Source organism: Strigops habroptila, chromosome 1 (genome assembly GCF_004027225.2).
Source record: "Strigops habroptila isolate Jane chromosome 1, bStrHab1.2.pri, whole genome shotgun sequence".
NCBI lineage: Eukaryota > Metazoa > Chordata > Aves > Psittaciformes > Psittacidae > Strigops > Strigops habroptila.
The window spans coordinates 63146866-63164051 of NC_044277.2; the positions used below are offsets into that span (position 1 = coordinate 63146866).

General features: G+C 36.7%; 1 protein-coding gene across 2 annotated transcripts in view; it reads right to left on the reverse strand.

Moving 5' to 3' along the window:
• Positions 1 to 17186, reverse strand: part of GABBR2 (gamma-aminobutyric acid type B receptor subunit 2) — a 455930-nt gene that overhangs the window by 132421 nt on the left and 306323 nt on the right. For both annotated transcript variants that reach the window (XM_030507941.1, XM_030507951.1), the window contains 2 exons: positions 14998 to 15105; positions 871 to 993 (listed from right to left, as the gene is read on the reverse strand). In XM_030507941.1, the coding sequence (XP_030363801.1) occupies positions 871 to 993; positions 14998 to 15105 (231 nt within the window). The remainder of the gene's footprint in view (positions 1 to 870; positions 994 to 14997; positions 15106 to 17186) is intronic.

Below are 17186 nucleotides of genomic sequence, written 5' to 3' on the forward strand. Positions count from 1 at the left end.
ACAAAGTAAAAATAATGGAATAAAATAGCATATCTTTTCTTTCAGACATTAACATCAGAAGAGAAAACTACCATTCTTTTTCTTACTGATTACCAACTATTGGAGAATAGAATAATACTTCTAGATTGTCCTCATAAAACCTAGTTTGTAGATATCACCAGCTTCCATGTTGGAGTTAATACACTCTCAAAGACTGCGGATCTGCATACAAATAGATTTTTTTTCCCTAGTTCTGTATTGTTGCTGCCATGCTTCTTGCTGTCAGTTTGTCCAGAAATCTCTACTTCTAGCAACCTACCAGAATGCTGGAAAACTTGTACAGGTGGCATTAAGCTATTATCTTTTCCCTGTCAAAATCTCTAGCATGACCTTTCTGGGAATGATGGAATGACATTAAAATAGGAACAATCAGCATGTGTGTATGCACATGCTATTACTGAAAATAAATATAGCAGTACGTAGTGTAATTCCAGAACATCTCCACAAAGAATGCAGTCTAAGCAGTGACCTCTCCTGCACTTATCCTGAATGACCTCTTACTGAAATCTGCTAATGGGTTCTGATAATCTATTATTTATTGCAACAGACTCTAATAGAGCGTCTGAGCAGAGGAGTCTCCTGTGTTTACAACACTTTCATCTAAAATCCCTCACAAGTGACAGAAATGTGGCATCTTCAACTGCAGATACAACTTCTTTTGGTTGCAGTTATTTAATTTTCATTTGCTTTAAAAAACTGAACCCTTCTTATACCCCCACATACGCAGCTTGACCTGCTTTCATATAACTTAGTGCATATTTATCTTGGTCTTATAGAAAACCGTAGATATTAATATGCAACCATAAGTATTAGTTGGGCTTGAGGACATACCTCCATGTTATACTTTTCCACTGTCCTTCTCAAAGGATCCACAACCTGCCAGCAAATCAGGATGCAAAGATCAATCAGTAGCATCCCTCCAACTATCACCAGTAGTTTCTGGTCTTTAATGATCTGGAGAGACAAAAAAAAAAAAAAAAAGAAAGAAAAAAGGGGGGGAGATTCCCATGAGCCATAGATAGATCCCTGTACAGCTTTATTCCTATATAGGGAGAAAAACACAGGTTGCTAACAAAAAGGTTTTTAACAACGAACAAAGAAAAGTTTCAGAAATATCAAAAGATGAAAGCAAGAAGACACAAATTATTTTAGTTTGTTTCATGGTTATTAGAAGTACCTAAAGTGCATTCTGATTCCTAAAAAGAAATTGGGAGGACTCTTCAATATTAATATTGAGGTCCAAGTGTAATATTAACTCCTGGAAAGTAAAACAACCCAAATGTTCTAGAGAGCTACTATTGCAGTTATGTATGCAAATGTGGAAAAGTGTTCAGTACATTTCTCAGAGTAGCAGGAGTTGAGATAGTTTTCACTAAGATTTACAGTGTTCATTTCTTCATAACTTTCTTGGATGTAGAAAACACACTTGAGAGGTATTAAAAGATAAGTTCATTTCTGAGGTCTTGTGTGTGTGTAACATTTGCCTCTGCTACCCAGGGAGCAGAAAGGGATGATGTATTTTTTCTATGTTACAAAGGTTAGACGCTTTTATGCACATGCAACTTAAAAAGTTTTTAATTTTGCATGTATTTTAGGTTCAAAAAAGAAAACAAGTGTTGCTAACAAAAATAACAAGCCAAACCATGTATTACAATCTTGTATAGCTGCATGCAATCCCTACATTATTGCTACTGTTATACACATAGCAACACAGAAAAAACACACTGCAAGTACAATTTCAGTTGCAAAGTTGTAAGCATGTTCAAATATCAGGCTTAAATTAACTTATGTTAGTCCTCTTGTGCCTACATTCATGTTTTTTAAATTAATATGTAGTTCTACTACCAATGACCAGCCATCCAATATTCAAAAGATATTGCCAAATTGTTTTAAAATGGGCAGACCCACATATTTTCCCTAGTTTCGGTTCTCAGAAACAGCTGCTTTAATCCAAATGAAATATTAAAAAATACTAAGCCTGAGCAGCTTAATGAAGTTGTGATTATTTCAATGCAATTTGATAAACCTGTTCGAATTTTGAAAACGCATTACAAAGCCAGAAGTGTCAGCTAATCTTAATACAGGAGAGGCAGGTATGCCTGCCTAGAATAAATTGTATTTGCATCAAATTCCTATCAAGCTTAAGGAAATTATAAAACTGAATACAATTTCAAATAACGCAAGAGGAACTTTAGAAAGGGTTTTTTTTTCAGATTATTCAGTGAGATATATTTTTTATTTTGAAAGATATTTCTGCAATATTGTGCACCGTTTTGTGTTAATCTGCTAGTTTCTTTTATAAATCATTTGGAGTAAACTAAGTGAAAAACAAAGGCTAGCAATCAGAATGACTTAAAGGACTTGATGCATTATTTTCATTTCCTGAGACCAGTTCTTTAAATCCATGTAGCTACCATCATCATAAAGCATCAGAAAATCATGCTTTCCATGTGTTTGCAGCAGTAATAAAGCAGTACGTCCATCTCATCACAGATAGCACAGGCATGCCTGGAGAGGGCAGGTGAAGGAGAAAGGTGCAGTTTCCATGGTATGTCTCACTGCTGGTTGGTTTGGCAAGGAGAATTTCACATGGGAGAGGTGTCTTAGTGGGAAGTGCAAGGGGAGGAAGACTGTTCCGATGTGTTTCCTCATTAAGCTAAAAGGAAAGTGGATATTATGCAAAGATTCTCAGACATGGTTTAGTCCCTTGTCTTCTTTGGGAAAATGTAACTATGCCTAACCTTTCATTCGTTTACCAATTTGCAATCAAAGCTGAAAAGGGACTATTAATCAGTCAGGTTCCCCTCTGTAGAAGCAGCCCACCCATTTTTTATCTCTTTTCTAGTGCCTCTAAACAGGACTTGGGTGAAACATACCTAGTGCTGCTCCTAATATGAGTGGAGACATAGGAGAGAAAACTATGGAGAAACAAGTTCAAAGAGAATTCAGATTTAGGTGAAATGTAGACACCCCAACCCAGATTTCTTCTTCTCCCTCTTAAATGAATAGGTAATTTATTTTATTGGCATATTCTTAGTTAGTTAGATAGGGTTTATTTTACTGAAGTGGGCTGTTTAACCATTATGTGTCTAGCCTCTTTCAACACCCAGTGGGCAGAGGCAGAAGCCTTTAAAGGACAATTCATCGCATCTATCTTGGGTACAGTTTAGGATCAGAGAAATTACTGTTCTAAAACATCTCACCCTTCTCCCTCACCCCCTCTGAGAGGTTGTGAAGACAATTAATTCTACTAAAAACATACATTTTAGAAACTTAAAGCTAAGTGAAGAAATAGCTGCAGAAACAGAAATGTTTCCCTCTGCTCTACTGAACCATGAAAGTTCCTTGTAAAAAAAACCCGAAACATCAGTAATGATGCTTTATCTTTTCTTTCTAGTAAAAATAGTGAACATTTTATCTAGCACAGGTAAAACATGTGGCAGCTAGCCCACTGTATTCTGAATTTATATGGACTATACTGATAGTGAAAGTAGGGTTATATTAGATGTAGATTTACCAACACCTAGCAATATTAATCAAACTCGTACAGTAACGCCAGAAGCAAAAGTGAAAGGATCCTATTAAAAGCAGTAATACTGACAACCCAGTCACTATTGGGGTCAAAGAAATCTCATGCCTATTCACCCTTCCTTGCTTTTGTGCATCTTTTATTTGTACCTGACCTTGCAATACCGCAGGTCAATATTAATGTTTTAGCTCACATGTAAGTTTGGCAACCTTTTTTGGGGGCAGATAATTATTAGAATGAATGAAAGCTGAACGACAGCAAATAGTGGAGCTCTTCCTTGAATACCTCTTTGAGCATTTTTTACTGCATTACATTGTGAATGGCCCTTTTCAGGATAGAAGGGGAGAGATGCATAACAGCAGCTGTCACTAGCAGCAGGTATTATTTATCCTTTACTTCTGCCAGACAGCCAGGAGGAAGGCAAGCAAAAGAAAGGCCATAAGATAACCTGAGGAGGTGATCTGTGCAGCTGTAATGAGCTCTGCAAAACCCAGTGCTACCAGTGCTGCATGCAGGGTGAGCGGGCTGAAAGCAGGGCTCCCAAAGCTGCCTCACACACCCATCACAGCTCTGGTTGGTCCTTGGCAAAACCATTGCAGTAATGCAGCTCTGAAGCAGAACTCTTCACCTAAATGCTAGCTTTTCAGAATGAGACATTGAGATTCAATTATTTTTTCATTTCTGCCAGTGATTAGCAGTTTCTCCTAACATAAATTTGCTCTGACAAATGCTGTTGGTGTATCAGTAGCAGCATTTCTAAAGCCTTGCTGATCTCCCCCCTCCACCCTCAGGAAGCCCAGCTTTCCCTCTCCCCAGCCATCACTCCCACCCACAGACACTCCTTAAGATCAGTACATTCACTCCTTGGGAAACACCAGATGCACTGAAGGAGTCTTGACTCAGATCTTGTGAATTCAACAATTTCTGTCTGACAGAAGAAAGTTATGAACAACTGATGCTCCCTACAATCAAATATATAATTCTTCTTTCAGAGGAAGATTCTTATTTTTCCCCTTTTCATCTTCCTTCTAGTGTAGAGTAAATCAGCCTTGGGAGAAATGCACGGCAGCTAATAAAATCCATTTTTGCGAGTGCTCCTGACTCCTTGATGAAGCCAAGCTCTCTTACAGCAGCTTGTGAGTAATATTTTCTACCATCTGTGATTGGATAGGTGAATCTGTCTCATCCTGGCAGATCTGCCCACTGTTATAAATGCCACTGCTACCAGTCTGGACTATATATCTGGATATGAAGCTATCTGTTCTCAAAACAAATTCACTCAGAACAGAAAATGGTAGGCCATTTTCTTCTCAGCAACATCACTGTATGAGCAAAGAGACATGGACCTTGCAGTTTGATCACAAGAGATATAAACCCTGTCTAAAGTTCTGGGATGAAGTTTCTGCTCATGAAACTCTTGGGCATTTTATAGAACTATCACAGGCTGTACTACTTGCCATGGCAACATCAATCGTCTATGGGTTATAATTTCACAGACCTTTTGTGGGGCTTTTTTTCTTTTGCTTTCTCAAGTGCTTCCATTGTGCCCTGCAGGACCCTATCCTCAGCCAGTTGATGGGATCACCTGGCAATTTGGCAAACAACAATAATTAAACATTAGGCTTGCTTTTTGTAGTTAAGGCTGAGGAAAACTTTTTGTTATCTCTTACCTTATTAGAAACCAACACTGCAAATGTGTATAACCCAGGTCTTAAAGCTGAAATCCATTCTAAACCTTACATATGAAAACTTACCCTCTTCTCCGGAATGCCACATTACTGAGTTTCACAAATAGCTCTCCAGTATGGACAGAATAGTTCATTTCCTCCTGCCTTTTTTTCAGAGTTAGTGTTTATTACCAGGAACTTCACCTCCCTTTTTCAGAATAAAATATCTTTAAATTTAAAGGAAGATCTATCAGCTAAATCTTGGTGGTTTGTATGCTTGCTCCTTTGTTTGTTTAATTGAATTCATAGAAGCATAGCAAGGCCAGGAGTATTTTTGCACTTATTTACAGGTTTTGAGATTTACATTTTTTTTTTTTTTACTTGAAAATTTGGGAGTATTTTTTCTGGTTTAAGAAAGAAATTCTTGTTTCTTTTATGTAGATCAACCTTTTCTAGTCTAGTTGACAGATCTGGCCCTTGCCTTCTGCCACTAGCTGGATAAACACTTAATGTTATTCAGCAATTTTTTTTTTTTTTCCAGTTTCCTCAGATGGAATCTCTAGAGAGAAATGCTCTTTAAAGGATCCCTCTGTGAAGCTTCATAGACCTTATTCCACTAAATGAATAGCCCTGACAGCAATTATTGAAGCCCCCAGAGTTTAGGGGAAGAAATTATAAAGCCTGCAAGGCTGGAAAAACGGACCATATAACCACTCCTAAACTTAAGCTCAGGATATTCTCTCCATTGCATAAACTCCCCTTTCATTTCTCTCAGTATGACTAAGAGGCATCTTAGGGTTGCTCTCCTACATTTAGTGGGTCAGCACAAGTGGGATGGTGACATGAGGCTAGTGATGTAGAATCAGTGGTAGATAGGTGAACTTTGCCATATGTGGGCTAAAAGAAATATCTATCTTTGAGTTATTAAAGCCATTAATATTTTAGAGAACTATTCTGTAATACATTCTTAATTTCTATTGTGTAATGGAATGAGGAAAAAGGACTATTGAAAACACATTATGCATTGTTCCCAATAACGCCGCAATGTTTTTTTCAACAGCTATTATAAGTATGTCTTATAATAGGTTCTATGATTAGTATTGGGAACACTTTTCACACTATGACTATGTTAGTTTTTTTTTTAATGACTGAATGCTAACATTTTAAAAGTCATATTTTGTAGTAGCAAGCATCTTTGACCAGTAGGTCACTGGTAGTAAAAAGGTAAGCTTAAGACATTTTACTGGTTTAGAGGCATTTTAATGAATTTTGATTAATTATTTTAATTAATTTTTAATTAATTTTATTTGATTTATACATCTACTTATGAATTAAAAAATAAATTTGCTTTCTGTGAGGATCTGTGGCCACTCCTGCAGCCTGATAACTTCATGACTGTTACTGCTTGCCAGGATAGTGGAGTGCAAGGTATGCTACTAATAATCGACAATCGGATATGATCAAAAAGCTGGTTTTGATAATTAAATGGCTACACTCACTAGCCTGCTAAAGCACTATTTCTAGAATGTGTCTTTGCTGACTCATGCTCAGGATAATTGCAGAGCATCTTTGGGCAGACTCACCCTCTCAGTAACTGCACTGCAAATGTGGATGTGCTGAGTCTATGCCTTGCTGCCAGGAGAAGCTATCCAATTAAAAGACATTTCCAACTCATATAAAAGAAAGGGGGAATATCCTAAGAGTATGTTCCCTAGGGGGAACAGAAGATAGAAACTTTACAGAGGTTAGAAAATGAGAGGGATTCAGTGGCAGCTTAAAAAATTATAAAAATCCTCATCTTTAAAAGCATGAGCCTCTATTCTAGCTACAACGTATTAGATAAATGGAGAGATGATCGTTTTACTAACATTGCTAATTCAACCACACACAGAGTGATATAACATGGCTAGTTTCACAAAAATCTCTTGAAAGAACAAAAATGAAACCCACTGTAGTCTTAAAAATCAAAATGGCACTAAAGAAATCCAAGTTGACACCATTAGAACCAATCATTCCTGCTATACAATGTTTTGGAGTCTTAGAAACAAACCTCAACATCATGTTAACTTCTGCTCACTACCTTAAGCAAAGCAAGATATGCTGCCTTGAGAGAACTGCACATCCCATCAGCACAGCAGGTCAAATTCACCTTTGAGAGAAATGTATCTGCTGAGACCAAGATTGCATAGGCCATAAGTGTGGAGGAATTTCTACCAGGGGTGTGAATTCTCATCTTTAGTGCTAAAAGGGATCTCAATCTTCAGGAAAAAAGTGCACAAAGGATTTGAATGATGTGGAAGAAATATTCTGATATTGTTTGAGATAACATTAAAATACCTAGACTTTAATATTTTCTTTAATGAACAATTCTGTGGGAAAGCATACTACATCGTTACCAAATAGCTGGGGACATCAATGCACTTGATTACATTTACAATCCAATTTCAAGCTATTCAGGAATAAATTGCCTCATACTGTATAGCGACATGTTCTTTATTTCTCTGTCATCCATTAGTCTCATAATACATAGAATTTATGGTTGTAGCACCATTTGTGAGCAGTTATATTTCACATCGTTTTCATTGTTTTCATCGCTACTGAGGTTTTGCCTTATCAAACTGTACCATGCAGAAATTTACATACATAAATTACTTCAAAAAGAGATTTTTCTCCTAGATGTACAGTTTATTAGCTCAACTTCTTTCTGTGACATGAGCTTGAGATTTAGCTCCCCTATCCACGTTTATATGAATGTAAATTTTAAAATGTGATTCCTGTTGTTCCCTGGCTGGCATTTTGGCTGATCAGCTCTTATGAAAAATAGGATGCTTATTTTACATCTAAATATGGATTCCAGGATTACACTGACTATTTTTGAAGCTTTGGACTTAAAATATATAGTTAGAGCTATTTGGGGGAAAAAAAAAAAAAAAATTTGATTTCCACTTATATCACTTTAGAAAGTACTATATCCATATATTAATAACACATGAAGCTATACCTGAATAATTTACACTGCACTGTAAGCATTATGGATTACTTGGTCCAGTGGTAAACTTTCATAATAAAAAAAAAAAATAAAAAATCCCAAACATAAGCAAATTTCAAACCTCTGTTGTCTTTCTTATGCTTAAAGACTGAACAATAATGCTGAACATTTGTTTAGGTATCCATATGCTGGTTCATTTTCAGCAGATGGTCCCTAATTGATTGTTGTACTGTTGGTATGGTTACCCAAAGCACATTTTTGGATCCTGACACATCTTCGTTTCAGACTTATGATCTCTCAGATATACTTAGTGTAATACATGTGTATCCTAGGGGAAATCCAGCATATAGCTTTTTGTTGTACACACAAAAACCTCTAGCTAGATTGAAAAAAATGTCCTGGAAAAGTATAAATATTTACAGTCTGAAAACTGACCTGGAAAGGTATTTTACAGCAGTAGTTACAGAAAGAACTAATGAGGTTAAATGATCTACATTTATGTTAATACAGAACTACATCTACAAAGGCATTTAAGTGAGTAAATTAGATGTGGCCTGTGAGATTCTGACTTAAACCCTAAACAATACAATCTGGAAAACTTTCCTTCATCTATTTTTAAACTATTAAGATAATACGTGTCTTTTTATAAAACCTCTTCAGGACTTTTGTGAAAAAGATATTATAAATCTTTTATAATTGTTGTAATAAACTTTAAATTCCATAGGTGGCTTGAAAAGCCTATAGAAAAGTTTATAACTAGAGATTAAACTCATCCTATAAACTTTGCTGCAGAGTTTATAAGGGATGCGGATAGCAATAGACAGAGCCAAGTTGTGAGGAGAAGGCAGCTGCACATAAGCTTGTAAGCATTTGGCCTCCAGCTGCTTTTTTCTCACTGTTTTTTCATCCCCCAGGGACACTGTGTCATTGCAGGTACTAACAGCTTCCCTGCAGCTGGTTCTACAGGGTGAGAGCACACAGCCAGCTGCTGCCCACCCTGACTGGAGGGGTCAGGACCAGGGGTTGCTCAGAGCAACCCATGTGCCCTGCATTCCAGAAAGAGCATGGATGGTCTCTTACCCCTCCCAGTCTTCCATGTGCCTCAGTTTATGGACAGTAAAGTATATGGATTAGGGAGGTGGGGTGTCCAAGTTTGTGTAAAAAAAATGGACTGGAAAGGTAACGAGGTAAAAAGTTTGAGAATTCCTGCTCTGCTTCACTCAGGTAACGTATCTGCTTCTCAAAAACAAGTGCTATTCTTTTCTGAAAACTGTGCTCAGAGAGATTTCTAAAGCATAACAAACAATTATGGCAATTAATTATTTTTCTTCATGCTGGCACTTAACTGTCTTATACATAAGACCACCTTTCCCAAAACTGCTACTGCCTTTTTCATTATGTATTTTTTTCTGGTTTACATGAAAACTACTGCAACAGAAAACTGCCTCTTTTATTACCATTTTCTATTGCATGCCCAGAGCAGGCTGACTGTGCTTCGTCCATGACACTGGCCTCCTGTAGAAAACTAAGGCTGCACTAGTGTCCTAAAAATGCACATGGGGCAACAAATGTACATTTCTAGAGATCCTAGCAAGCTGTAGGTTTTCAATTATTAACTACTTATCCACAACATAAGCCTTTTAACATTTTCATGAGCCCATTCTTTTTAAAAAAAATGAAAGAGAATTCAATTATAGAGAGAGCTGCACTCATCAGCAAAAGGAACCTTTAGATCTTTGCACACCTCATCAGCTGGAACTATAAGAGTAACTAGCAGCTATCATGAGCTGTACAACAGCATAATGGGACAACAAGGCACGTATTTTGCCTCTAGGTTTTACAGATACCTAGTAATAGAAAAAAGAACAGTGAAACCCTAAAATCCTGTGTTCAGTTTCTATGCTTTGCCCAGACTTCTGTGTAACCATTCTGGCCAGTCCTAATTTCAACTTTTCCCTGCCTGTTATTCCTTTCCCATTCCTATGTTCCTTTCCCAGACTATGTCCCTACTTTTCGGCCCTGCCATTCTGCCTCAAAATTACAATCTTAATCTAATCTTAAATCAGACCTAGTCCCTCAACTAGAGTTTGCCACTTGAATCCCAAAGTCAGGCCCTACATCCCACCATACACAGCTTTCTTGAAGACTTCTTACAGCCCTCCCTGCCCCCTTCAACTCTTTGCTGGCTCTCAATTTTCTTTTAATTCTCTGGGAATTCCAAATTCAGTTCCTTTTTCAAGTCTTTCTCCCTGTCTATAATCCTAAACTTTTCCCTATTCTTTTTATCTGGACAGGCTCCCATTCCCTCCAAAGCCCTTAGCAGCTAATCTGATTTCTCATTCTCAGTCTCTTCCCTGCTCCCGACCTCTTGGCCCTGTGGTTCCCTTGCAGCACCAGACTCCCTTCACCGTTCTAGTGTCAACAAAGTAGGCTGTACAATCTCCTATCTGTCTGTGCAGTGCCTGAAAACCACAGCTCTCTTCAGAAGTCTTTTAAGGACTTAGTAGGCTGAATGTAAGAAAATACGTTTGCCAGACTGCAGCCTGACAGGCATAGCTAAGTCAGGCTGGACCGATAAGTCATTTTTCTGTGTTGCTTTCTAAGCCTGTGATAGTACCCATATCTCAATACTTGTTAAGCTCTTTAACTCCTTCTCATCTGTGAGAATTCTACAGTCACATAGTAAATTTATGAACAGAGAAAAGCTTATGAAATATCATTGATGAGTAGAATAATGTTGGCAAAACTACAGCAGCATAAGTCTTAAGAAAAGATGCTATGACATATCCCTTGTGCAATTATATTCTCTATTTACCTTGCAACAACTGTCAACATAAAGACATATGCCATCAGAGGTCTACAGTGGTAGTAGTAACTGAGTAGATAGACACTATTTTTGGTGAAAATTAAACATAAACCATCCTTCTCCTGATGTCACAGTTAAAGAACTAAGTACAAATAGACAGAGCTTGAATGTACTATGTTAAAGGTAAGACGAGCTTATAACAATGTCAACCAAGAAGTATTGAATTTTCAAATGCAAACTGCAACAAGCAACATTGTGACCCAGATCATCATGCATTATTGCATTCACTTACAAATGGTCAAATACATGTGTCTGAACAGAATATATAATGCTTATGGAGGCTTTAAATACCACTGCTTTGAATTTGTTACTATTCTGGTTATTTATCAAAAGTGAACAGACTTTATTTGACATACTAGAGTTGTGCAGGAGCAGTCACTATGCAAGACTGTTTTAATGCTCCCTAAAACCTAAGACAGCGCAGTTCCCATCAAAAAAGAAGCTTCACAACCTTCTAAACTTATGCTAGCCACAGGACACCACATGCTCTCCTGCCACTGATATTCTCCTGTCTCTCCCCTTACCTATGGCTAGCCCTCCTGCTGGCAAGGGGAGCATAGAAGCAGTCCCCATTTCTCATTGATGAGAGTCCCCATACTCTCAATGGGCAGCAGAAAACCAACAAAAAGGAGACGTATCAAAACCAGAATTGCACCTCAATTATAAGTGTTACAGTTATTTTTAATACTGATTCTATTTTACTTTCCATTATCTCTACTAACCTCTTTAAAACTAAAAAATAATTTATTTCCCCTACTGATTTTGTCATTTTCATTTGCAAAAATTGATTCCCTTGCACCCCTCTGTTTCAGATTCAGCTAAAATTAATACATTTTAATTTGCTTCCTTTGAGCCCCAGCAAGATCAAAAATGGTAACAGAGCTCTGGGAATCTTGTAAAATTTGTCTGTTATTAGCCTGATAGCAGAAGGAGTGTATTCTGAACTTTATAGTTTATTTTTTTTCCAATAACAAAAGAATGGATGTATAAATGGGTGAAAATGAAAGAGATTTTTGACAGCTTTATAAATAGAAGTTAACAAAAATTTTCAACTAATTTAAAACACTCTAAATCATTTAGTTCCACTTTCCACTGCACTAAAATATAGTGTATTACTATTTATAATTCTATACATTTTCTCACAATGAGAGAGAAATCCACTCATCTCTTCACAAACCCATGCTGTACACTTAAGATAAGTGCCCAGTAAAAGTCTGGAAGCAAGCTTGCACTATCTGATGAAGATATACAGATTCACTCACGACATTCGTCCCTCCTAATACCCACTTCCATGAAATGTATGAACCAGTATTTTCAAAAGCCACACAGAGATTTTTCCTCTCTGTGAAGAAATTGCACTCTTTGGAAATTTTTCCTGATGAAAATATTCAGGACGACAGGCAAAAGTGGTGTACAAAAAGGTGAGATTTTACTGTTATATATGGGTGGAAACTGAAGTCATGAATATGATCAATAGGATTCACGGTACTTAGTTAATTTTGGAACTTTGTACTCCTCATATTGAAATGCCAGTCTGTTCTGTCATGGCATGGGTAATTCAAAAACATTAATGTGCTTCTTCATGCTGCACTACCTTTCTTATTTGTCAGTTTAGATATTGTTTGTGAAAATGTCTGTTACCTTCCATAGGTACAAAATATTTTGTCTGTAAACTACATCTGCTGAAAATGCAAATGTTTCTTGTAAGACATAAGTAAAGAACACCATGGTTTTCAATCAACTCTTAAAACCAGTTTTATTTGTCCTGGCAAACCAAAGACAGGAAATGTATGACTAGTAAACATTTATCATGGATAGCTAGTTTGTTTGGCATTAAGAAAACTGTTGTCTTTTATGATTCATGGTCATGTTCTGGAGTGGGATATCCAAATAAAGCAAATGAAGATAATTTTGTGGAAAAGCCATAATTTACAGTTTACAGAATAAAAATGTGTTATTTGCTTAATCACAGAATGTTGAATAAGGTGTCCTAATAGCCTTGACATTTCCTGTATAATTCAGAGCAAAGCATCTCATTGGTCAGCATCCAGATGTCTGAAAGTTTATCATCTCCCTTATGCTGGTCAGTGTCTTTTTAACTGATCTTCAATCACTTTTAAAATCCAGCTGTGAATAAAGAATTGCAATTTGCAGTTGTTGATGAGCCTGTTGAAGAATAGACACTATATAGAATTTGAGGATTATGTTTAATTAACAGACAGTGAAATTTATTGAGCAGCAACTTGAAGCTGTAAAATGGAATGTTTTCTAAAAAAGAGTAAAGAAAATACCAGTGACAGCCCACTGAAGTACCTGTTCATTCCTATTTGGAATAGTATGTATTGTAGAAATGATAAAATTCTCAGGATAATAAAAGTTATAAAGTAAAAGCTTTTATGTGTTATGCTGGCAGTATCTTGTATAACTTCACTAATTTACAAAGATTTGTACCAATATAGCTGAAAACATATTTGCAATATAAAATTTCATTTTTCAAGAAGGTAAAATACTGGCTTAGTTTTGGTGAAAAATCTTTAATACAGGAAGTGTAAGATCCTTGAAAAATACACATGGGACTCTGGTAGCATAGACTGATGTATTACGGTGGGCTCTTTGTACAAGTGCAGAAAGGGTCATCTCTACTTCTCTCCATCCAGAGTATCCTGTTTCTGGCGCAGAAATTTCTTATAATTTTAGTTAAAGATATTTGTTATTTACTCTTTCTTACTTTTTACACTGAATAATGTTTGGGATTTAATTAGCAAAAATTTAAGCAAATTTGACATGAACAGTGGTAAATACTAGGTGGCTGTGTTATTAAGGTGCTAGAGTGGTAGGTCCAGTTTCAGCCACAGCACATACTTCCTTAATTATGTGAGACATAAATCCTCTCAGAAACCGAATTAACTCTCTGTCTATCTAAAGTCCAAACCTGTTTAGGGAAAGGTGTATCTCATGGTGACAGCAACTCCCTACATGTTGCAACTGTGGAACAAATGACATAGTACTAACAAAAAAATAGCAACACAGCTCTTCCATGACCACATGCTGAGGGAAACTAACAGGAATCTGACGAGGTTTTGGAATATTGTTGTACTTATTTTGGATGTAAATTACTTTTTACCACTTATTAGAATAAATCTATTCAGCTGTATATAGGAAATGCATTTGGCACTACTTTTCTCTCTAATAATAATTTCTGTATTTCATGCACATTTCTTTTAATGTTTTTTCCATCAATATGATTTCTACTTACCAGTTTTCCCATTTTTAAATAAAACCATAGGATTAAAAGCACTTCATGTGTGAAAAGAAGGTCCAAGGGAAAGATATCAAATGAACAATACATACATGAAGTATTGTACTACTCCTAAGCTGGCACTAACCGTTTACAGAAAATGTGCTGTACCAAAAATGCTGGACACAACTCCTGTGGTTCAGTTCCTATCAGTCTTAGGGTAAGTTTATGCAATTTCAATCCCAATTAGAAAGCAAGCTGTATAAGCAGCACTTTTTCTTGCCTCCTCCTACCAATCCATGTGAGATGTGTGTGTAATACCTGTATCCCAAACAGACATATACAGAAAACATTTCATAACATCTGTGAATCTACCAGAAGAGACCTCTGGATGCTGAAACAACATAATAAATAAGAGCGAGGATCTAAATTCACTTTGACAGTTAACAGCCATCTCCACTGCCCACCTTTCATTATAAAGACTGAAGAGCTGATGCTCAACTCCAGCTCTCAGAGACTAAAAAGGAGACCAAGAAAGCCCCCATATCAAACCATTCAGGATCTTTGAATGTGGCACATGAACACAGTCAGCACAAGTATGGCCATCCAGGAAAGGTAGCAAACTACAAAATTATATTAACAGGGCAATAAGAGTTTACTTCCCCTCACCTTTTTCTTCATTTTTACATTTTTGAAAATCGCATGAACTCTCCATGTTTTTGCAAACATTGCTCCAAATGCAGTTGTGTATCCCACTGTAAGAATCCATGTTCGGACCTAAAAAAAATAAAAAATAAATATATATATGTGTATAAAATAAGACAAAGCTGTTTAATTTTCAGTAGATAATATGGATACCATCATTTCAGACAAAGTTTTTCTCAAGACCTTGGGAAAAATACTCAAAGAACTTCATAAAAATGTTGTAATTTCAGAATTGCCTCATTCCTTGATTTCTTGCTTTTTTCCTCCTCCCTCCATCTTCTTTCCAATTATAACAAATGTGGATGCTGAATTAACAATCTCTTCCTTATATAAAAACACAACCCTTACAATATTCTATTTTTTTTTTTTTTTTCAGTTTTATTGTGTTCTGTGCAGGCAGGAAAGGAACTAGTGGAGGGAACCTAGAGACTGAGACTATAAAAAGTACCCAGGGAGCCAATATTAACATTTTGAACAGAAATGAACAGAGATGTAGAGATGTTATTCAGACTAAATAAGAAGAAATTGTACTATGTGAGGTATGCATCACTTAATGCAGACCCTGAGCATTCTGAAAAGAAAAATAGACCATAAATTTTCATACAAGGAAAAATGGCAAGACAGGAACATAGCCTTGGTGAGCTGGCCTCAGTGACAAGACCTGAATCAAAGATAATACGTGCAATATGGGCCTAAGAAAAAACAGATGATGAGCTTGCACAGAATGATGGAGTAATGGGATCTTGAGCTGGCCGCAGCTTTGACAAAGACACATCTAGATGTTTTCCTCATAGTGAGCTTCCCAGAGAAAACCAGATTTTTAAACTGAAAATTACCTGATTTCTTTAGAGTAAAAACTAGAATGACTTCTTTTTTATTTTTTGTTTTTAATAAAAACCTCTCAAATTGCCCAGGGAGGACAGAACACAAGTTACAAAAGCTTTTTGTGGAATTTCTCACCTGCCCATAGCATACTCATAGGTAGGCCCTCACTTTCATACTTGGTTTCAGCTGAGCCAGTGACTTTGAGAGTTATAGTAAGCTCTGCCTGCACAGCCCCTCCTAACTCCTTGGAAGTTTCTCTTTTTTTTTTCCCTGGAGGTTTGGCTGTTTGAAAGCTTTTCTGCCCTGAACAGATTATTTCCTTCTGCAAAGAGGGACCAGAGACTACAGAGTGTAGCAATGTAGCAAGTAGAAGACCATGAGAGAGGCACAGCTGGGGAGCTGGAAGCCTGTAGCTGAATCTGAGAGCTCGAGTAATCACAAGGAGGATGAACAATCTCCTCTCCCTCTAGAGACTCCACATGGGCTGGCTGTCAAAAAGGGAGACTGCACAAAAGCGAACAAAGAAGTAAAAATAAAATGCACTGTATACTGCAGATGGAAAAACTAGGGGAAAAACAATGGCTAAAGACAGGGACGGCAAAGCTAGAAAAAGGGAAAGCCAACCTTCTTTTAGCCATGTTGACCATGCATATTTGGCCACTAGAGATACTTTTTGATATAAAAGAATCTGATTTATGGAAACCAGGACATTCTGAGATAGGATTTGAAAAAAAATCTTTGGATGATCTAAAGGAAAAAATGCTTTTCACTGGAAACCAGCCTCGTTTCACATCCGACTTCTGCAGAGTTTGGGATTTTTAATATGTAACTTTAGGACATGCATATTGATGAGAAACTAAGTGTTGTAATAGGATGCAAAACTTGGGATCTATGATAAACATTAAAAATAATCTAAATGTTTCACTTCTAAATACACGTTATCTAGTTTTTGCCTTTCCACACATCTCCAGAATTTCCACTTTTTAAATTCAAAATGTGATTCCCTCCCTCCCACCCCCAATTTTCTGTGGAATAAAAATTCTGATTTTTAGTAATCATTAGTGACTGGGTATCAAGGCAAATAATAAAAAAAACCTGATATGACTCACTCAAAAAATATTGATAAAGCAATAAGAAACATAAAATTACCACAATTCCTTAAAATAAATGATATATGTATGGTCAATAATGGTGAATTAGTGAGGGAAAAGTAGACACAGAACCAGCACCTTGGGTCTTGACAAATAAAAGCATATACGAGTCGACAAATAAAAACTGTCCGCGAGAAAATATGCTCAAATCTGGTAACACTGTGCACCACGCACAGA